A 24074-nucleotide genomic window follows, 5' to 3' on the forward strand; every position below is an offset into this window, starting at 1 on the left:
TGTTGGCAGCTCCTCCCCATAAATATAATCTGCTTGCTCACACATCCTTCAAATTAAAGCCCTAAGAGGGAGGGAGGATTCTCCGTCAGCTTTGTGAACGCTTTAATCATGGAGTTTGCTCTGTTCTGTCTACGGCAGCAGCAATAGGGCAACTTCAGCTCTTATTTTTAATGAAGAGAAGGAGATAGTGCACAGATGTTGGTAATTAAAATCTCAGCTCTAACAAGGAAGGAAGGACAGATGGAGAGACCAATTCACCAACCAGCTAGCTGCATGATTCCTGCTGATTAAATTCTCCAGGAGCAGTATCCAAAGAATAAAAAACAAATTGTAGGATGAGACCCATGCCTTGAACAGCCTGTCGCAGGTACCAATGAAGTGAGTTAATAAACATACACACCAGCTTTCCCTCCCATGAAGAAATATGCACATTAAAACTTCCATGGGTGCTTTGCAGCACAAGGCAGCATATTAAAATTAAGCAGCTAGGATTCTCTTATCCTGAACTGTATCTAGTTTAGCACCCAGATATGTGGTTTGGTGGATTTATTTGAGCTCTTAATTCTCCCTGTCCACCTTTCTGCAGGAAGTAACCACTTTAGTAGCCCAGTTGTTTAAATAGTTTGATAATTAGTGCCTTAGTTACCTTCTTCATTGCCCGGCATCTTAGCACAAATGTCATCCATGAGCGATTCTATGTTTCGTACTCAGTCTGTGTGGACATTTTAATCTGCCTCCTCCACTACTTGTACTGGGTTCAATACAAGACCTTGGGTAAAACCTTAAGCACCCCCTCATGCGTTAGTTCTTCAGTCTGTACAACAAAAATACAAGGCCCATAGCGTAAAATCCTTTTTCCACATTTAGTTAAGTTCAGAAATGAAATCAGATTTAAAAGCTGTCTATTATACATGCAGGAAATGTTTCATATTCCTTTAAAGCAATCTCTTAAGAGTGCTCTCAATCAAGATCAAATGTCTACTGAAAAATTATCCCCAGTGCTTACTGGGCAACTGCCTACAAACAAAGGTTTTTTTCTTAGCCACTGATGTTTCAAAAAAGTTTTGTTGCCAAAGCAGCATAAGGAAAAGCTTAATCTAAAAAGAAATCATATTTGTAAGTCTTAAGGGACAGAGCTGCCAAAGCTAAGAATGAAAAAAAAAACAAAAACAGAAGAGGCCTTTTCCATTGCTTCTGCTCTGCACTTCAAAAATCTAACCTAAAAAAAAATATTTTTATATTCTATTACCTGAAACTACTGTTCACTGAAGTCTTCTGAGAAGAAAAAATATTTAACACTTAATCTTTATTTGGCACATTGTATATACAATGAATAGCCCTTGGAATTTAACACTTGGATAAACATCATTTAACTATGTGGCACTAACAATACACATCACTATTAAGGGGAATTTATGTAAAATATAACCCTACTAAGCAGCAGTGATTACCATTCAGTATCATTAAGCTAAGCCAGTTTACTGGGAGACAGTCCAATAAAAAGCAGTTGCTTTGATTTAGTATGTTGAAATTAAATATGTATACTGTGATAATGTATAATACACAGCATTTGTGTTGAAACATTTCTGCATTGTGTTATACGGTGCCTTGAAAACACAGTTTCATGAGCTAAGATGCAACAAGCATCTGCAGCAAAAAGGAGGAACAATTTATAATGCAGTATTTGAGACAAAGCTCCCTTACAAAACATCCATCAGGATTCCCAGTTTTCAGAAAAACATATGACTGTAAGTCTTATTAGCTAAACTTATTGAACTTCAATGAGCTTAACTGGCTGAGCTGGCCCAATAAGATTTGAACTTCTGGCTCTGCTACAAGAGATCATCTTGTATCCAAGGCTGACTAGAAATTCTAGCTTGTCTGAACATGTAAGTCTAAGATGTGGTCATTTCAGTTTGGCAGTTTCCCTACCAACAAACCCCTACTGCTAAAGCAGCTATTCTGCCAAAAGCTAGAAAAACAAGTAAGGTGTTTTTGCTGGGTAATGTTACTTTCAGAGGGATGTGATGTAAGGTAGTGTAGCAAAGGAATATTTTAGCCAGTAGAAACAGCATCTGTTCTAAGACAGTCTTCATCTTTTCCAAGCCTTCTCTAGCAGAATATAAAGCCTTCCTCAGAGTTTTATGTACCATCTTCATTTTCTCATCAAAACTCACTCTATGAAAATGCTCCTGTCAAATTTCTTCCCCTGTAATTCACTACCACCTAGACTTAACATCTCTGTAAACATGCAACTGATTTTATGCTTACCAATCAAAATATCTTTTGTCATGAGAAATACTCCTAATTATGCTAAATGATATCTTATTTCCTGCTAATTGGATGTTAAATGTAATTCAACTATAAATGCTGAATGCTTATGTTATGCTTTTTGCTTTACTTTTTATTGCATTATATTCCCCATCACGGAGACCAGGTTTATATGATGCTCAGCAAAGACAGTGTGCTAAGAAATAAACTTTGAAGAAAGAATACTTTTCTTGACACCTGCTGTCATATAAGAATCGAGACTGATGGTGCTGCAAAACAAAGCAATTGAATCCAAATTTTTATATCCAAATGTTTGAAGTACTCTGTCATCCACAAGGGCTGCTCTGAAAGTAATGCCTCCTATATTATTGTCCCATAGCAGATGAATGGTGGTATGGCAGCAGAGGCTGAACCTTCCCAACCAATTCCATTACATTCTGTTGCCTTTTAACAAGTGGAGCAGAGGGGCACTCTGACTCAATGGCATCTGACATGGGAGTGCGTATGAATGCAAATGTGTGTCACTGAATTCCTCCATATGGAAAAAATGGCACCCAGTGACATTTACTGACACTTGCTGAACAGTTATAGAGACCAAAGAGTGGATGTGAGCGCAGTGAGGCAGTGGGTGGTGTGTTTCAGTAGCAGTGAAAGTACCATGAAAGACAAGCTATGTTCCGGACAGCCATGCACAACAATCATACCGTGAAATGAAGAGTGCCTCAATCAGCTCATCCTCATGAATTGGCTAACAGTGGTGACTATGGTGAAAAAGAAAAAAAAAGCAAAAAAACCCAAACAAACAACAAAAAAAAAAGCAAAAAAAAAAAAAAGCATGTTGTAGCTGAGAATTTGCTCTATAAAATAGTGTTATTGTGCTCTTTGTAGCTGTTGCAGTTTTCATGGAAATAAAATGGAGGCATTACTTTTGGAGCAACTTATGCACATAACTTTTTGCAAGTTATAACTCAGGCTCAATGGGACTAACAGTACATAGGAATTTGTCCTTAAAGATAAGAATATTGGCAAATGCTGGCAGTGTCACAACCTTTCTTTCTATTTCTTGTACTAATTTTACTCTGTTCTCAACTTTCATGCAGCAGTAACTGAGTGAAATCAGTAGAAATTCTGAGTGTGAGCAGCTGCTGCAGAAGGCAGTGGGAATTATGGAGATTCAGCATCCATCGCCACTCAGGTACCTGCATTTAATTTGATGGCTTTCTTTCAAAAATTTTAACTTTACATCTGTCCTGCCCTTCCTTTATTTCTTTCCTTCCTTTAAAAACATGCACTGCTTTTATTCCTTGCTACTCCTCTACTTAGTCTCATATTTTTCCATTTCTACTCCCCCTCCCACTCTTGGTTTGAGTAGACAGATTGAATTAATTATCTCTGCATCACCGAATCCAAAGACGCTGGGTCAAGACTTAGCAGCTGCCAAACAAATGCCACTTCATGTCTCCAATATGCACAGAAAATGTGCTGTTCAAGGTGCTACAGGTAGCTCAGTGCTACAGGGCAAATACTTGTAATGTTGGCCTTGATTCTGCTACTTATTAATAAGCCAACAATTAACTGGTATCATTGTTCGCTTACTCATTTTGTGTTCTCCTGCCATTGTTGCCTGCTGGTTTGTGTTCTTGCAGCTTACTTGTTAGTAATGAGGATTAAATTGGTGAGTGCTCTTACGTGAAATAACAGTATCCAAAAGTTAATCCTACACGTGAGTGTCAAAATAGTGCCTATAGGTGGTTACTGTTTTATTTCAGGCTCTAATGCTGTGCAGAGGTTCACACTGTTACTTGATAACAATCCACATCAATCTCATCTTACTCTCACTCTGCTCAAATCTGACTGCAAAACTGGAGAAGTTTATGGCCAAGTTTGCTTGAGCAAGCCTTGAAATGCTCAGGTTTTCCTCTATACTTCAGGAAGGGAAATGAGTTAGCTTAAAATGCCTCCACAATTGGAATGAATGAAATTTATATGTAATTCTTATTTCTTAGAATAACTCTGCTAGGATAGAACATTCTACAAATTATTCTTTTCTGTGTTTGGGGTGGGAGAGTAGCCAAGCTTTTACTTTCCTGGGAACAAAACGTGAAATGACCCCTGCTTAAACACTAAACAGGAACAGAACTTTTCTAAAACCACATGGCAGTTTGATGTGCTAAAAGTTCAGTTTGTAGGTGCTTGTCTGACTTGGTGAAGAATGAAATAAGAGCACGTATGTTGAACTGCCCAAAATGTACAAAAAGGAAATAGAAAATATTGGTAAATTTTAAAAAAAGTAACTTTTCCCTTGAATCAAAGGCATTAGTGGTGACATTTGAAATATTTCAGAGAAGTGTATCTTTTTAGTATAAGTATGAATTTAGCAATTACAAAAAATTATCTCTGAATTCTTTGTGATTTTGCTGCTTGAGTACAGGAATTGTTTTGTCTTCTATGACCAGTGAAGATCAGAAAAAGTAATGTCAATTATAGGAAGAGTGTAAGTGCTAACTAACTCAACAACATATGAAAGCCAGTTAAAAAGAACAGAACATAGTGAAGAATTTCCAACTCAGATATAACCTCTGTGTTAACATATGGTTGTGAGAACTGGAAATCCACCAAGACATAAAAAATGGGAAAGTAGATGCCTTTGGAAGCAAATGCCTACCGGAGATTTGGGACATAGGACAGCAAGTCTCATCTCCGAGGAAGGAATGTGAGAAATCAGCAATCTCTGCTGAAATCCAACATTTTCTTCAGCAGATGCTAACACATCCTCCTCTGTGATGCCATCAAATAGGAACCACGAGGTTTTAGAAAACCTACTGCTGACTTGCATGAGAAAACCTGAACAGAAGGTTTAGGTAGGAGGGCTGAGCTCATGATCTTGACACCAGAAAGCTGAAACAGCAGGAAGTGATGGAAGAGATCTACTAGCAGTTGCTTGGAAAGTTTATAATGTATTTTCTCTGATGCAACATAGAGAATGTATCCAAATCAAAACAGGGCAGTATGTAGCCAAAATATGTTTTTGAGGAAAAAAAAAAAAAAGTACAAAGTAATTATACTCATTATGGGAGGAAAAGTGTCACAGCAAAGGAGCTGTGCAAGAAATGTTGAAATTAAAAATTTCATGAGTAATTTGACAGCTTCTTGAGTTATCAGGGATTAGCACAGTTCCTCAAATAGAAAACTGCATATCTTAGCCAATCACATCTCAAGGGGAGGTGTGTTGCTTTAAACCTTTCTCATTGCACCGTAACTTCTTCCAAAAGCGAGGGCCTTCCCTTCTCATTTAAGCATATCTCTATTGGTGTAATTCTGCTTTAGCATTTTTACATAGAAATGTGTGAACTCATAGGTTTAGATTCCAAAAAATGAAGTGTAAAAAATATTTGGAAATGTGTGTGCTTGCCTTTCTGCTTCAGTCACATGCCAGACACTTTTCGGAGCTAGGTGTTGAAGGCTGGGATTAGTGGGCATTTTCAGCCTCTTACACTGAGTGTATCAGAGCCAAAAATAACGTTCTCAGCAGATTTGGAGATTCCTCATCTGTCAAATCTGGGTTATGTATGTCTGCTCTAACCCCTTGTATCTGAAATGCAGCATGTCTGGACTAGCAACAACATTTTCTTTTTTCTTCTTTTCTTTTTTTTTTTTTTCTTTTCTTTTTGTTATTACTGCAGTAATTGTCCCAGAAGCTTTCAAAGAAAACCTATATTTCTTTCTCATTTTCTTTTTCTCATGCAGTCCTTTTTTTGTAGACCTCTATTTGAGGATCTCAGGATAACTATTTTTTTGATAGATGCAGTATTTATGAGATAGTGCTTAGTGAGTATAAATCACTACACAGTGATATGCAGTGAAGGATATTGCCTTCTTTTGTATTTTCTTTACAATTAACCTATTGTTTCCTAAATCCAACAGTATATAGTCATGTTTTTATAGATGTGAAGTCAAAAATAAAGCATTTTCTACTTCTCACAAGTGAGAATTATATAAGATTATAAGTATAACCTTTCAAAATACTTTTATCCAGTGCAGAAGTGCTTTAGCCTTCTTCACCCCCCCGCCGCCACCTCCCCATTTTTATACAGCAACACCCCTAAATTCCTAGCTGCAATGCATATGTTCAGAGATTATATTTTTCTGTCAACTTCGGCAGTCATTGGTTGGAAAGCATTTGAGCCAATAAAATCATAAATGGATGAAATTATATCCATTGTCTCACAGCATTTTTCCTACATAAAACAATTTAAGTTCAAGTTACTGTGTCCTTTGAGTTATTACAATAATGCAACACATAACATTGTGCTTTTAAAATAAAACTCCTGAAACCAAATAATTGTCTCCTTTTTCCTAACAAAGATTTTTTGGCTCCAAAATAGAATATAATTTGAACATGTAATAATCAGGTACAATTTATTATTCAAAAAGCAGTAACATTCAGTAATGAAAGCCTAATGATGCCACTAGAGACAGTATTTAATACTGCCATTTTTCTACAGTAGTTGAATTGGCAATTTCAGTTGGACAGGAAAGCAAACAGACTCCCCTGCATCATCAGCGATACTTTCACTTCCATTTGTACGTAGGGGAAAAACATCCTTCTGTAATTGTAATTAGAACAGAAACACAAAATACCCTTTGATTTCTAAGTTGCTGGTATGATGAAAATTTAGCAAAAACATCAGACCAAATATACAGCTTTGCTAACTACATCCAGGATATGCAGGCAGACAGCCCTAGGCTGCAGACACGCTATGCTGTTTGAGTGTGGTCAGAGGGCAGGCTGATGTCCCAGGGGAGGAGTGTGCTTCTCATTCCACTGTGAACACAGGCAGATGAGGAAAGGCACTGGAATGGGCTGCCCAGGGAGGTGGTGGAGTCACCTGTTCCTGGAGGAGTTGAGAAATGTGAAGGTGTGGTACTTAGAGACGTGGTTTAGTGTGCATGGTGGTGCTGGTTAGTGGTTGGACTAGAGGATCTTAGTGCTCTTTCTGACTGTGATGATTCTATGAGTCTATAACACGACCATGTTTCTCTAAGAAAAATGCATTCAGAATCACACACCAGTGTTCTTTTTCCCGATTTCCTCCTGTAATTTTTTTCTGCAGATTTTAATTCTTTTCCCTTTTTCTTTACGGACATTAAAAAGCAGCTACAACCATAAGCTTTCCATTACTCTAGGCTACTTTGTGGAAAAGAGGGAAAACAATCCCTGTTTATAGAGGTCTCAACTTATAATGGAGGGAATTCTATCATTCTAAGCACAAAATGAAATCATATTTTCAATGCACAGTTAATGTTTTTTTTTTTAAGCTGAATTGAATAAGAGGTGCAGAACCTCAGAATCAAATTCACTCACAAAGTAATTTCACCTTTTTCTTTGTCTTTTCCCATTGCTATGATAATTCTGCACTTCATATGACAGTAAACAGCCTGCTTCTGGATCAGCTAAATTCCTTCTTGACAATAACACACCAAACCATGCCCATAAATCTAAAATGTACAGAGCAGACAGTGGAGTCATTTGTTTAATATATAGTTTTTAAAAGTCAAGACACAGTAAGTGAATTTCATCTTCCAATTTGGTAGAAGGCAATATTTCATTCAGTGCACCATCATGCACCACAGCCTGCCACAGCCTGCACTTCAGAGATCTGAAGCACAGGACGTTTATCTGTTTAGAGATGATGAACGCTGGTGGATGGAAAGAGATCAAACAATTGTGTTTTCCTTTCAGAAATATGGTGGACAGAATGGCTGCAAAGTCCCTAGCTATACCAGTTGTCTTCACTGAGAATGATGAAAGAAGTTCCCAAAATAAGGTATGTTTTCATTATTGTAAAGCATTTGCAATGTGCACTTAGCTCTTACTCCTCTGCCATCGTTCCTTCTTACAGCTTATGGCCTTTAGTTTTGTCTAGTGGCTCTAGCTTGTTAAAATATGACTGGTCTCACCAGAAGCACTGAAGAAATAAATGTCCTCATAAACAGGGATAATAATCTCTCCAAACAATGTCTCCTGAAGAAACCATCTGTGCAAGATTTTTAGACCCAGGTGTCAGATGTGAAGGGCTATACAGCCATCTCTCTAGACAAAATAGTAGCTAAAAACAATTCAGTTTGACCTGCAAATTGTTTATTGGCAGCTATCACAGATCGTTATTTGACTTACCCTTGTGTTCTGTTGTACGTGTATATGCACATGCCTTAATTTGTTTGGTGTGACAAATGGCAGAATAGCTCATCAGGCTAGAGAAAAGGGGTGTCATGTTCTCTGGCACTACAGCCTGTCTGCTATTATCAAAAGATGGGTTGGCAAGAGTTATGAAAAAAAAAAACAACAAAAGGAAAGAGAAGGTTACATAAAAAGAAATTAAAAGCTATAACATTCATCACAGCTTTGCCATCTCTTTCTATGTGACAGATAATATGGGATTGGAAGAAAGTGATTTGTAACCTTTTAACAATAAAAAGTTCAAAGATTGCATGCAAAGCAAATAGAACCAAAACTGTTGATGTACTGCTGACAAATGAGATTTCCTTGTGTTCCTGCAGCAACCAGAAGACTATGCTGCATGCATGCAGGCAGCAACTAAAAGCAGTGAAATAGTCTGAGGAACATTCTTACATACATGAGGCAGGTCTGCATTGAACTTGTGGGAATTAAACATTTTTATTTGCTTTGCACAATCTTACACTGGATTTTTGGCTGGTGTTAGATGGGAATGGGTTCCATCAGAGTAATAACATTACATTATATTTTAAACAAGACATATTATTTATGTTCCTAAGTCTGAATGAAGTGAATTGAACTTAAGTTACATGATTTAAGATACTATGGTGAACTCTCAATGAAAACACAGTCCTAAAAAATTTCCTTTAAATACACTCTATTTCTCACATAGTTTATTTTTCTATTCTTATTCCAATATGATGATTTACTGAACTATAATCAGAATGTAAATTTAATTAATATAATCATACACATGGGAATATCCTAAAGGAAAGTAGAATCATTATTTCAGAAATCTTACTATTTTTTTCCTGTTACAGTATAAACAGTCTGACTTCTAATTATTATTACTCACCTTCTACATTTCTTTGAAGGCTTCCTGGTGGAAACATTTCTATTTTAATGTTATCTGAAAACACACGTAATGGAACTTTCCCATATAAAACATATTCCATGTTATCTCCCTAGACATTATTTAATTCTGCCCTCAAAAGAACAGACTAGTTAGGAATCAATCATTGTGGCATTATTCCATGAACTCTGGGGACTCTGTATGTCAGTATGCAGTCTTTGGAGAAGTCCTCGCAAACTTCACTTATCATAATATATAGGTATATAACCATATATGTGCATGTATATAAACACACATATGCAAACATATATATCTGTGTACATACAGTCAGGAAAGGTCAGAGAATCAGACTTATTAGTCCTCTAAGTTCTGTATTAATAGCTTATTCTCAAGATATCCAAACGTGACATGTCTGGAAGAAACTTAATAATGGTACACTTTTGCCCTGTAGATCACTTGTTCTTCTGTTCCAGCTCATTTCAGGCAAATCAAGTTATTTAAAAAATAAAATTGATTTAAAGCATCAAAAACTTTGCTTCAAGAAAAAAAAGAACACCATTTTAAAATGACAGGATGGTTATTTGACTTCAGTCTGTTTAAACTGTGTTCTCTGAAAGGGATGGAAGTCATCTCTTAAGCCATTTTGTCATGTTGGCTTGCTTTGTCTTAGCTTTATGTGTTACTCCTAATATCTACGTTAGTAAACTTGTCAATGATAAAACATTTGTGATTGTTTAGCCCGAAATCTTCTTTGTGTAAGACATACAGATACATAGAGACGTACTGATACACAGACACAGCTTCTGTCATATCCTCATGATATTACCATATATGCCATCTATATATATCTGATATATAGTGTGCCAAATAAGTGAATCTATGTTAGGAAGTTAGCTGAATGGATGAGAACTATTAGAAAGGACATTCGTTGGCTGCTTGGTCAAAGAAGATGGATTTTCACAATATATTGTTGGCAATATATTACTGTTGATAATAACTAGGATGTTTAGAAGAACAATTACATAATATAAGAACTTTTTGAACCCATGGATTGGATTGGTTTAAACTCCAGAGGGATTATAGTTGTATATGTAAAACTACCCAAAAGAAATGGGTCAAAATCTTAATCTGTTTATCTGATTTAGCAGCCACAAGACCAGAAGAGAAAAGATTCTGGAAGGAAGAGCAAAGCCCTAGACCATGATAGAAGAGTCATCTGGCTGCAAGGAAGTGCTGGTATGTTTGCTGTACATTAGAGAAAATTATTTTGTGTCTGCTAACCTTGTGCTGTTACAAAATTATGCAACTTTCATCAGCAAAATGATAATCTGTGTTAATTATGCTAAATACATCATCATTTTTTCATACAATTTCCTTTTAATTAAGCTTCAGATTAAGTATTAGATTTAGTAGTATTGGAAATACCAAAACCAACAGAAAATTGGATTAAAGTATTGGTTATGCCTAATAAATAAGCCCATAACAAAAGTGATTCATCATTTTCAAAAAAGTGGGCTGATCTCTGACTGAATCTCCCTGAAGAATAATTAAAATGAAAAAAGCACTACTATTAAATGCAAAGACTGTTGTTATTCATGTGACATCTTTGATGTGATACGAATGGGACTTATGTTCTACTGTGAAAAACCTAATGAATTATTTTACACCAAGAAAGCTGAAAGGCTGTGATTTGTAGAATAACATGGAGAAGAAACAAAGATTATCAGTAGTACCTGGAGTAAGGACACACGTTTCACAGCTTTTGGGGGATAAAAACTAACCAAACTAAAAAAAAAACAACCAAGCCATGCAACAAAAAAAAAACCATTTTGTTTCATTCTTAATTTATCATTTATCTATCATTTAGATAGCCAGCCCATTTCTGCTATCTGAAACAACTGGCAATAAGAAATGTTGATGTATGAGAAATGATGAAGTATGAGGAGAAGTAACCAACTACCAAGAGGAAGCAACACTCTCTTCACCAGAATTAGCAAGCAGCTCCTATATCCACTCTACTTGTCCTGTTAGGCCCATTTGTCCATCCTTGTCCTATCCTCAGTTGGGAAATTTCTTGTACTACTTCAAAATACTGGAAAAATGACTAAACAACAACTGTTTCAAATAGCAGGTATTTACTTATCACTGCCTTCATTGCCACCCAAGTGTTGCAGATAGGTGTTTAAAAACAAACAAACAACAACAACAAAAACTCTGAACAACCAATCTAGCAGCCAACTGCTTGCATGAGGTTTTAGCCACAATTTATTAACTCTCTTTTTATTCACTGATACCATGGTATGATTAAAAATTGAATGGTCCACAGAACTTACTGTTTTGTGCCAGAGCTTGAAGCAGACAGTCCAAGCATCCCTCCAAGCTATCTGCTGTGCTGTCAGTGGCTGTTATCTTCAGCTTTTTCAGGGCATCACTTAGATTATCTGCTTGGTAAACACAAAGAAAAGAGAAATCAGTGTCCTTAGCCATTTGGTAACAGCACTGAATGTAAACAGTGACTGTAAAGTAAACAAAGTTCTGTATCAGTGAAGAAGGAATTAATGTTCTGTATTCTGGGGATACAAAAAGCCAGGAGTCAAAGGGTACGCATGAAATTAAACTTTTCAAATTTACGCATGCATTTATCCTCCTGCATCTGAGAGCAGGACGCCAGCAGGCACTTCATGAAATGCTGCTGAGCAGCAATTTAGCCATCAATATTCTCTCAGCTGAGTTGGTTTACAGAACCAGCAGCAGTTATCTCTGCTTGTACACTTCTGCATAGAAAAAAATATGATGGAATTAAGTACAGTTTGAATTTTTGCCATCAGCAATGGGAAAATAATTGACAGTGCCATTTCCTGTGTGCTGTGTATGTTTCCATCTTGGCTACGCATTCACAAAGCCTCAGTGCTGAGCTTACAGCCTTTTAAGGATTATGCCATTTTCCACCGCATTGTTCTAAGTGCAAGTGCTGTTTATATGAACTGTGCTAACTCTTTAAATTTAATCCAACCATAAAAATATAAGGCATCTTCTAGAAATAAGAAACTTCTTGTGTAAATTTCAGATAATTAAATAACCCTTCCTTCTCCAGGAGAAAAGAACAACCACAAATGAACTCAAACCATGTAATGCAACTCTCAACAGCCGCCCATTTATTCTCGTAGAAGTTAGGGCAGTATCGCTGCTGCCATTTTGACCATTCTCTGTATTTGGGAGTGAGGCAGCAGAGTTGGCAGCTGCCGGCCGAGTCTCCTTGCTTTGCTCTCCGATGACTACCCTGGTGCTGAATGGGCTACCCTTTAAAACACAAGTGCTGAAGCAGTTTCCATGCCAACTCTCTCAGTAGGCAGGAATTGTTACTCCAAACAAATAATGCTAAATAGTGTCTAGCCGCCTACCATTCCTGAGTGACTAATCAGAAAGCCTTCACCCCAGCCCTACAGAACCACAGGGAAAGCCACACTTTCCCTGCTCCTCGCTTGCCCACATACAAGATGGTGCCAAGGAAAGGAGGCACAGCTGGAGCTTCCCTGTTGCTGCCGTTATTTGCCTGTTAGGCACTGGCAGCCCGCTGCAGAATCAGGATGTGCAGCATGGAGGGAGAGAAATTGCGCTCCTCCTAGAGCTGCTCTGCTTCTCAGCCTGAGCTGAGGCTTTCATCCCACTTCCATTTTGCAGCCCAATATCCCACTGAGATAAAAGTATGACGCTTCATTTTTAAAGTTCCCAGTGTTTAGGCATGAAATTGTTTATTGGGCAGTTCATTTGTTTGCTCACTAATGTGCACGTTCTTAGCTACTCTACAGACAGGAACTCTATTCCTCCTAAATTCAACTCTAAAGCCTCTGGGGAAGCTGCGCATGGTTCTGCTCCCTACCACCTGTCCTCACTCTCCTTGAACAAGCCAGCAAGAAAGAAAAATTTCTCCAGTATTGGCTTATGGTACTGCCCAGCAGCCTTAAATACAGCATGTTTATTGAACGGCACTCCATCAACAGCTCAACATGCACTGCCATGTCAGAACCTACCATAGGCAGTGAGAATGTCTCCCCATCTCTTTTCCTACAGCCCCATTTTCCGCTTCCTTTTTCTGGGGAATGTCTGCTATTTTAATATTCTACCCTTACATGTGGTATGCAGCATGATGTAATTTTCAAATGTGATCAACTAAATATTTCAATCTCTGGGATAAGTGACTCAATTTGTCATGATACTGAGCACATGTGTATCTCACTGACATATATGCACACCTAACTTTTAAAAATCAGTCAGTGCTTTTGGCAATAGTATGCCATATTACTTTTAAAATGTTGCAATATAAACCAAATTGCCATTCTCTAGATGAGATTAGATTTTCTAAGTACTTTTAAAATACGACACAGAGAAATTAAATTAGAAACCATAGGCATAAACTGTGTTTTTAAAATAAATAATGATACTACTTGAGCTTCTAACAAGGCTACAGTTATAAACCTATTGCATCCTTAGACATATCTCTTATTCTGTGCAAAAAAAGAAAACACAAGTAGGAATACTGCAGGAACACCAGACCTCTGGCCACAAAATCAGAAAGCCACAAGGACAGGAGGAAGAAGTGGCCTTCAGGAAACATATTATTGCTCACTTTGTCTCTTCTTGCCAAAGCCAGGGCTTTCTCTCTCCTAAGGAAGGTTAATACCTTGAAAGAGGCATTTTTCTTTGATGTTGTGGAATAGTGGACATATGCAAATACAATGCACATTCAGAGGTTTTGTTCCTTCTCCCCCTTCTCCTTTTATTGTTCCGAAAGAACAAACCTTACAGTTGAAATGACACTGACAGGAATATTCAGAGTGAAAAGGCAGCAGTGCTCCAGTGGGTTCCTATCATATAATTACACAAGGCTTCCTGATTTCTGCAGTTTCACAGTTGCACTGAACCTGTCATTTAGGGAGGAAGCTGCAGATGCTTTTCTTTCACATACAAAAACCCTGTTGTTTCCTTGTGATCATCTCTTGCTTACTTTTCCATCTCTTTCTCTCTCTGTAGAAGCTGTTTCCAGCAGGCTTGTTACTGCAGAGACTGATCAGATTCTCAGAGACAAAAAATCCACGGGACAAAACCAATATAAGACTTTTTTTTTTCAGCTAAGTGTCAGAGAAATGTAAATAAGTAGATTCCGTCAATATGTAGGGTCATGTGAAAGCTCATTAGGTTGGGAAGATTTAAGGGGACAAGGTCGAGACAGTAAAGGTAAAAATAAGGTTCAATGTGATTCGTATGGTATAGTTGCTCAGCAATCTGTTATCACATGAATTTGTGAAGAATCAGGTCAGGGGTTTAACAGCAATATCAACTGTTTTGCTGATGATCCCAAGCACAGGGAGTCACTTGTACTTACATCTGGCTTACAAGATTGCTGTCAGAATCATTTGTTCTCTTACATGGAAAGCCCTGAACCCCACAGAATTTAATACCGTATATCCTAAAGATACTAACAAGTTGGGAAGGGGAGTTTGGCAAGCTGTCAGACCCAACTGGCCATTCCACCTCCTACTGTGTTTTGATTTTCCTTGATGATTACACAAACGATCAGTAAAATGAAATGGATTCAATCCTTTAGTAACTCCTGTTGCTTTGGGGTGCATGGTGTTATTACTACAATCTCTTACACAGGCATTTTTACAGAATAGAAATAGAACCTGATTCACATAAATGAATACTTTAATATTTTGTTTCATTTCACTGTACCCTTATTTGTGAGAGCTTTATTATGGCTCTTATTTTCAACTACTAATTTATTTCATACAGAAGTACTGTTCCTTTATCTCATTAAAAAATTGGTAGTTCATCATCCTTGTTTTGGGTCAGGGCCTCAGGAATGCTGGATAAGCTACAGATAGTTTTACAAGGTGGCCAGTAGTGTGCCTGGCAGCACAGCTTCTGTGTCCAAGAACCAAATTGCTGATTTTGCTCTGAGTCCAAAGTATCTTTATCCAAACCACAGAAAAAGTCAAAGTACACCAAAGAGATACATTTTCAGACTAAAAAACCACAAATAAATAAATAAATTAGACTGATAAATGGTCTGAACAGTTCACTTTTCTCTATTTTGTGACCTTTTCTCAGTATAGTGATTTTTAAAAAAAATAACAAATGTATCATTAACATTTCCTGTATCTTTTGACTATACTGTTGTGATTTCAGGTACTAACACATTATAGTTGCAAGTTATCCTATTCACTCTGAATTCCTGTTGTACTGAACCAGGATAATCAAGAACTGCAGACTGTTCTGCAGATATTGTTCAGTCCACAATGTCAGAGAAGGAGCTCAAGGCAAGAGATGCACATTTCAGAGAGTAGACAAATAGACATGGGTGCTGTAGCAGGTGTGCTAGATAAGTTTGCATGTGTCTCCAGTCACCCAGGATCAGTAATAACCTGTGGCAGAAAAAAGGTACAGGAATGGCTGAGCAAAGGTAAGGAGTGCCTCAAGAAGTTAAACTGGCCAGAGCTCTTCCGTGTTGTAAAGAAAATGACTGAGTAAAAATGATTGAGATATATGGAATCATGAACAGTACTATCTTGATAAAAGGAAAGCTGCTATTTACTATTACTCCTAACACAGCTACTAGAATACCAAAATGAAATCACTAAGCAATAAGCTTGAAGGAGAAAGTATATTTTCACACTACATGTAATTAAACTGTGGAACTGTTATGAAGCTGGAACTGTAAACAGATTCATTTAATTTATTCAATGAGAATTTTTTTTCATGAAGAAACTAAAATCCATGCATGACCATTAATACTGAAATACGCATAGAAATTCTGAATTAGGAAGTTCCCAGTCCTCAGATTACTAGAAACTGGGAGCATGCCCCTTGTCCCATCCCATCCCTGCCCTGTGTTTCTCCTGACATACACTACTGTGCACTGTCAGAAATAGCTGCCTCAACTCATGGTATGATGCACCAGGCTACAGAGAGCTGTATGGCATCTGCACTGTCACATCGTGCCTCAGTGCTCCAGTTCACCAAGAAAAGATCTCCCCAGCTGTGCTTGGATTTTGCTGGCCATCTGTTTCCACCTGACAACCTGGGAATGATTTTTACCACAGTGAGAAAGGTAATTCCTGTGTTATCAGCCGCATTTTTGATGCTGAACAGATCCTGAGGCTGACCCCAGCCCTAAACCAGATTAGTACTTAAATCCATGAATCTGGACTTCCTAATCCAGGAGTAGTTTGTTGTTGTTAAATTTAAAACACAAATCCTGCTTCTTTGTCTCTGTTCTACCATGTACAGAGATGGGTTAAAGTTTTTTTTTCCAACCAATTTTACTAGTACTAAGGAAATACTGATGGATCATTACTTTCAGGGCTTGTGCTGTAACCTGCTTTTAACTTAGGTACGTTTGCTCTACTTTTCTAGCATAGTGGCTAATTTTAATGAGATTGCCTATTTTTGACAACAGTTCAGCTGCTTCATTCTTAAACACTTTCTGAATCTTAGATATATACCATCTGGTCTTAAAGACTTGTTACTCTTTCACTTATCTGTTTCCTTCAGCGTCTGTTCTTCTGACACCTCAGTTTCTCAAAGAGCTTCAGTTTTATTACCTGAAAGTACTGACACAGTATGGCTGTATGTGCAGCGAGCTACCTAATGTATCAGGCCAGCCTATATAAGCTAACAACTACTTAGTTAGTATTCAAAACCAGGATAGAAACCTAAACAAATCAGCACCAGCCAGTACTTGTTCACTTGCAATCTCTTGCAAATTCAGAATTTTGAAGCAATTCTACACGAAAAAGGCTGGTTTTGGTTTTGTTTTTAACGTCTGAATTCCCTCAGTAACATGCCCCAAAAGATGTAAGAAACATATACCTTTGCATGTAAGTGGAACTAAAAGGGTCAAACCTTTTAGTTAATACAATATTATTACAAACATATTTACATTGACCTGTAGCTGCTGTAATTGGTTTCTCTATGCCAGTGACCTTTTCCTTCTTACTCAAGTCCTGACTTGCAAAAGGCAAGATAACACAACAGATTCTTCAGAAGACTTTAAAGGATGCTGGAAGATTTTTGTCCCTTCCCAAAGAAAATGTGATGCAGATTTAGATATCTTTGTACTTCATAATGAAACACTGAAGACCTGGAGAAACTGTATTACAACAGAAGTGTATGGTGTTTGAAAACACAAAAGCTCTTAAAAATTGTGTTTAAAACATTTCCTAGAAGAAAATGAAATAGATCTTTTTACAGATATTTCCTTTGAGTATCAGCTAATGTTAGAAAAAATACTTATTTCAATTAATGAAGACACACAGCTGTAAGATTATGAAAAGATATTTTCTGGTACCCTACTAGTAGGAATAGAATAAAAAAAATGATATACAAGATGGCTACCAATTTCTTAAAAAACACATTTATTTGACCTGCACGTTTTCTTTTCATATTGTTCATTATTCCAGGTGCCTGATCTTCCACACAACCAAAACACAGGAGACACGAAGGACGTGAACGTAAAATACCATAAGGACCTTTGTTAAACAAAGGCTTTTTAATTTTTCACCAGACAGAAATGCACATCATCATCTATAAGCAAACCTGAATCCCTTCAGTGGATTTATGAACTGCTGTGTTATACAGCAGTAATAAAGCAGGTAAGATGCCCCTTTTATCCCCAGTGATGTGCTGTGTCAAGATTAGTCAAAATTATAGAAAAAAATACACAGTTCTCCTGTGTACTCCAGCTTAATTCCCACATGTTCATATGAATTTTTATAAATGTATTCACTTCATAAATTCATGTGTACCACAGAGTCACCTTATTGGATAGAGGATCTTACTCTTCTCCATTTTGAAAAATTTTCATAAAGACAATATTTAAGTGGCTTATCTCCACAGATTTTGGTATGACTATAACCTTCTCTGACTGCACCTACTCTAAAAGCTTTGATCCTAATGTTGACTCAAGTCAACTGAGTATAAATGGCAAATGTTAAGCAAGAGGAAAACACTTTCTGGAAAATGTTTTTCAATTTTCCTTCAAATTATTTCCCTGATGCATTAAAACTGATTTTTTTATTTGTATAATTTAATGCAGCTCCCAATTTTCTATACTTTTCCAAGTTCTGTACATACTAGGGATTGTTAAACAGCAAAGTAACACAGATAACACTGAAGTTAGGTGAATGGATATTCATATGAGGCTTCAGTGCAGGATTTAGATCATAAGTATTCATCTCTCATCTATACAATGATGTAAATCTACTGTTAGTTTTTTAATAAATTATTTGTTCCCCTTTTAAAAATACCGGACCCATCATCTTCTCCTCCATTTTTTTTATAAACAGAACCTGGGCATTAAATAAATAAATGAAAATTGGACAGTATAAGCCTGAGGATACAATGTTGCAGTACTGAAGAAGCCAAGAAAAACTCTTATTGACTTCAACAAGCTCTAGATCTGACCTTTGGCCTATACTATGCAAGTAAGTACATATAAATTATACAATCAGTACAGTGTCTGTCATAATTACATTTATGCTATCAGTTTGAGTTACTGAACAAATATGGGAACAGATTGTATGCAAAAGCCCCAGGCTCATCTTACTCCATCCACAGTGAGAATTTTGCCTGAATATGATACCTGGGCTCAAAACTAATATTGCTAACTCTAATTCCATGTTGCATTAGTGTTCTTTTTGAAGCTTCAGGTACTCTAAGAAGTCGGTTATAAAATACTTCTCTGTAACATAACATGCTTCTCCCTATCGTGGGCTCCCCGAAAGCCTTCAATATGGAAATGAGGCACTTAAAAGGCAAACAGTGCATCCACGGTGTGCCAGAGATTTTGTTTCTTCCTTTTTTGTTGTTGTTGTTGTTTTTGTCTGGTTTGGAAGCCATCCTGAGAGCTTTCCTAGAGACAATGCCAATTTTCAGTTTTCAGATATGCCTTATGACAGTAAAGCCATGGTGATACCAGAAGAAGGGGATTCACAGAAATAATGCGATTTTATATCATTACCAGTGTCTTTCAATGAAAATAACATCACTACTAGTGGTAACTGATATCAGAAACCAAGCTTTTTGAGTATGTAAGATATTTTTGTTATCTCTTACAAAAATACAGGCTTTGCCTGTTTATTACAAAGTCTGTTTCTAAATTGTTTCTAACAAAATCACTGTGTAAATAAAAACACCTCTTAAAATTGACTGGTCTATAACAGGAATATGTATTCATTTTTCTTCTTTTAATTGCCATCAGTTTCAAAAATAACAAATGCCTCTCACATCTCTATTCTTACCCACCTTACAGAAGTGACAACCTCTGAAACTGCCAACGTGGTTGCATTATGGGAAGGTATATGTGTAATTTTGCATAGGAGGAAAAAATATTAAGCTCCGCGACACATTTTGTGTAAGCTTTTCAAATATAGTAAGCTGAAAACAAAATCTGAGCCCTTGACCTGTTGAGTGCTAACAAAATTCCATCTGGTCACTTAGGAGCTGTGCCAGCATTACCACACAAAGAGCCTTTGAGCCATTTGAATGTTCAAGAGTCATTTGACAGCTTTTTTATTTACCCTCTTTTTTTTTTTTTGTCAGATACACACCTAATAACATATTACAGATGGCTAGGTTCTAACAAGTTTACTTGCATGTAAGCTTGAAACTACCCTTGAAAGTAAACTGCTGAGTTTTTGCTTTGGGCTGTTGCTTGGGTTTGTGTATTTTTTCTAACATTTAGGATTGTTCAGTCTGCTGCTGCTCCGATTTCCTTTTTAGGCAGAACAAAAGTGAAAGTGAAGACCTGGTACATGGCTGTTCTAAAAATGTGAACATAATTAGACTGCTCAGCCTGCTCGAGGCCAATGGAATGGGAGTATGTAGTAAAAATGTCACAGTAGGCAGCAGGTTAAACAAATGTCTGTCCTGTGACAGATATCTTCATGGGGGAAACAAATCTCACTCTGAAGCGAGAGAGATTTCAGCAACAGATGAGTACTGCACTCAGTATGCATTAAGTGCATATCTTTTAGTGCCAAAATCGGTTATTGATTTATTCCTTCATCACTGTGCTAAAATATGGGTATTTAATAGTGAAAAATAAATTATGCATTAAAATCTATATTCAAATCTATGTTGGAAAAACAAATTTGGCTTGAGAGAAAAAAAAAAAAAAAACTTAAATAGAAATGTTGAGCCACCTGATCTAGCTTCAGAATTAGCACTGCTTGACCTCCCCTGTCCCTAGTGACCTGCTTTTCCATGTGATGTTCTGAGTCCAACCAATACGGTTGTATGCACCACCCATACACAAAACTGAGCTGCCTGGCCTGGTATACAGACTTCAACACAGAAGAGCTAGTAAAATAATCATAGCAATAGCTGAATCATAGAATCATAGAATGGCCTGGGTTGAAAAGAACCTCAAAAATCATCTAGATTCAACCCCCTTGCCATGGGCAGTTGCCAACCGATACAGCAGTCTGCCCAGAGCCACATCCTGCCTGGCTTTTAATACAGCCAGGTACTGGGCATCCACAACCTTCCTGGGCAACCTGTTCCAGTGGGTGGTTGAGGAGGACTCAAAATTGCAAGACTGGCAGATGTAATCCCGGCCATCCACTTGAGAGCAACATCCAGTCAAGAGACAAGTAAAGTAATACTCAGTGCTCCCCTAGACTCTGGTCTGGGATTTGAGAAATACAGTGAGAAAATAAAACAGCCCAAGAAGTGGTAAAACAGTGACTAATCTAGGAAATGCTCTGAGGCTTTAAGGAAACGCTATTAGAGACTGAGTGGAGACATAATGATCTTTCTACATGTTCTGTATTTATTCAGCGCTACATTTTTAGAGATACCTTCACATCTTAAACTGAAGTAGTTGTTGAAAATTAACAACGTAATCTGCTTTGGTACTCATAGTCAGAGATCTTAAATTTTAATCTATTAATACCTTTGCTTTGTTTTGCTATAGTACTTTTGCATGTGATTACTGGATACAGAGGGTACTAGCCTACAAGTACTCACCATCCTAGAAGAAAGTTTGGATCCTGAGCATTTTTCTAAAAAGTAAGTCCTTTAAAAATTCTTAAAATACATAGATTTGTATTTTGCAGTCATTTTCCAGGCTAAAAAGTTGTATTATATGCTGGATTTTCAAGCTGCGCGTTAAATTCAAGATTGATCAGAGTATTTCAGCAAAGCATGTTCCCTTACTTCAGCTATTGATCTGAGCTTCTCCTTGGCACTTGCTATCATGATGTCTGTGCTGCTCTCTTTGCATGTTAGCTCCATGAAAAATCTCTGATGCCTGACACAGAACCAGAAAATGGAAACTGAAAGACTGAGGGTTCACAGAGAGTGCTTTAGCCGAACCTCAACAAGGAGAGTAAATACTTAGCCTGGTGAAGTTATAGAGGCCACTTTGTATCCTGTTCTTTTACACTTTCTGTAAATATGTAATACATATATTTCACCGGTAAAATAAAGCATAAACAAGTAGATAATGTCAGAAATGAGATTAAACTGCTTCTAAAATAAAAGATAATAAGGCATTGCACTGTGCAGCTCCGCTCCTGTAAGCTCCTGTAAGTTTTTCTAAAAACTGACCTACTTGTACTATTCTTTGACAGTATGTTAGAAAGATGCAGGTTGCAAATTGAATAGGTGACTTTAAAGACCTCTATTTACAAATGTCTTACAGTTCAAAAGTGCTTGTCTGTATTTTCCTATTAAGTTACTCTTGGTAAAACATTTTTGGCCCAAGAAAAGAATGGACATAAGAATAGCCTTTCCTCTTAAAAACCCAATTGTTAAAACTTACAATTCAAAAATTTCTTTTAACCACAGAAGGGGCTGATAAAATGTGATAGTTTCCTCATGCTTCAGAGAAAAAGGATCTTAATATTTTCTAAAGTTAATGAAGAATACAAAGGAAAACAAGTCAGTCCTGGAATGTGCTGGTAATTGGCCGGTGAGATGGTGTGATGCCATTAGTGGTGTGATGCAATTCAGTGGTTTAGCACAAATTACTGGCTAAGGTGGCCCCAAATAAACAATAAGTACTTGCAGGCAGACTGTGGTGCCCACATATTGCAAATTGAAGACTGGAGCCCTGAGTCATTTATAACTGGCTTTCGAATGTTTAGAATTCGATCACTCATCAAGAAGCTTTTAGGGCCAAAATGTACTCCAAAGTTTGTTTTTAAAGGTATCACATATCACCTTAAATCTGGTGTGACCAAGATTAATAGGCATCTGTGGTTAATCCCACTAGCTATAAATATTTACCTATTAATGCAGTCATTTGTTCTCACTCAGGAATGCAGAGGATATACAGCATCAATAAAGCACTGCACTGATGGGATCAGCTCAGATACTCTCTAGAGGAAAAGGATTCAACCGAGTTTTCACGTAAGGCTGACACAAACCTGGAGATGAATCAGATGGCAAAATTAAAACAGTGAGCAAAATGCTTAATATAGAGGATTTAAAAGAAATATTTCCACAAACCCCACAAGTTTTCTGCATGATTACTGCAGCTATAAGTGATTGTTAACCTTTGCACAGCATTTAAGAGCTTTATTTAGTGAAAACTATACAACAGTGACAGAGCAGTAAACACGATACTGATGTTCTGAGGCTGCACACTAAGGCACGTATACACAGCTGGGTAAATCATCATCCAAATTTTATAAGCCTCAAGGATTATTTCAAACAATTACATTGAACGTTTGAATGAATGAGAGGATGCACTATGTATCCTCTGAAAATATGGTTTTGGAGTAAGACAGTCTGACAGGGCAAATCAGGAAAAATAAATCTCTGAAAGAAAAGGCTACTTCATACGTTTTAAATCTTATGTCTCTTAATTAAGTTATTAACTCTCCATTCTGCAACCTGTATTCAGCCAATATCCCAAAAAGAAGTGAAATGCTCATAAGACACATCTGTAAGAAGTTCAATTAAAAAAAAAAAAAAAGGCAACCAAGATTTTTTTTTTCCTCCAAAGAAATATATTTTTAAAAGACAAAAGATATCTGCAAAATGCCTCTTCTTATCTTAAATTGAAAGTAATTTGTTGCCTCTGCAAGCAGGATCTGAGTGTATTGCAGAGAAGTGCAGTAGTGCTGTGTTTCACTGCATAATAACCATCCCTTAGACTAAGTAAGGAGCCACTGACAGCAGCTGGAAGGAAGCAGGCTCTCTGTGCAATCTGCAGGCCTCAGGAAGGAAGGGCAGAGCTTGAAGAGATAAAAACCACCAACAGGTCCTTGGTATGTGTTTCACAAGGGATGCAAAGTTCTTTGGCAATTAGATATATAAAATTATAGAATGGCTTGGGTTGTAAGGGACCTCAAAGATCACCTAGTTCCAATCCCCCTGCTGCAGACAGGGTTGCCAGCTACTAGATCATACTGCCAAGTATCACATCCAACCTGGCCTTGAATGCCTCCAGAGATGGGGCATCCACAACTTTTCTGGGCAGCCTGTGCCAGTGCCACACAGCTGCAAAGACCGTGGCCCCCAAATGAAGAACATCCACTATTGCTCCAAAGATATCTATTCCTCTGATGACCAAGCAGATCTTGACCAACCCTTAAATCGCAGGGGGAAAAGAATAAAATTAAATGTATAGACAGAAAAGACTCTAGGAAGCCTACTTCCAATGGTCCTATTCACTTGTCACCAAATTCTAAAGAAATTTAA

General features: G+C 37.3%; 1 protein-coding gene and 1 long non-coding RNA gene across 9 annotated transcripts in view; one reads left to right on the plus strand and one right to left on the minus strand.

The window, feature by feature from the left end:
- The window catches only part of RAP1GDS1 (Rap1 GTPase-GDP dissociation stimulator 1), an 86326-nt gene that overhangs the window by 45755 nt on the left and 16497 nt on the right, over nt 1-24074 (minus strand). For 2 of the 5 annotated variants that reach the window (XM_052682127.1, XM_052682123.1), the window contains exons 2-3: nt 22656-22795; nt 11696-11806 (exon numbers count right to left, since the gene is read on the minus strand). In XM_052682127.1, the coding sequence (XP_052538087.1) occupies nt 11696-11806; nt 22656-22671 (127 nt within the window). In that variant the 5' untranslated portion in view covers nt 22672-22795. The remainder of the gene's footprint in view (nt 1-11695; nt 11807-22655; nt 22796-24074) is intronic. The other 3 variants (XM_052682124.1, XM_052682126.1, XM_052682125.1) reach the window with 3 other exon arrangements.
- The window catches only part of LOC128080191 (uncharacterized), a 68127-nt gene that overhangs the window by 27859 nt on the left and 16194 nt on the right, over nt 1-24074 (plus strand). For 3 of the 4 annotated variants that reach the window (XR_008206532.1, XR_008206535.1, XR_008206534.1), the window contains exons 8-13: nt 3372-3466; nt 8015-8099; nt 10511-10598; nt 17825-18016; nt 18710-18847; nt 21340-21434. This is a non-coding gene — a long non-coding RNA (uncharacterized LOC128080191). Of the gene's footprint in view, nt 1-3371; nt 3467-7702; nt 7837-8014; nt 8100-10510; nt 10599-17824; nt 18017-18709; nt 18848-21339; nt 21435-24074 lie in introns of all 4 variants that reach the window. The other variant, XR_008206533.1, reaches the window with a different exon arrangement.

Source organism: Tympanuchus pallidicinctus, unplaced genomic scaffold (assembly GCF_026119805.1).
Source record: "Tympanuchus pallidicinctus isolate F22 unplaced genomic scaffold, pur_lepc_1.0 scaffold2, whole genome shotgun sequence".
Lineage (NCBI taxonomy): Eukaryota > Metazoa > Chordata > Aves > Galliformes > Phasianidae > Tympanuchus > Tympanuchus pallidicinctus.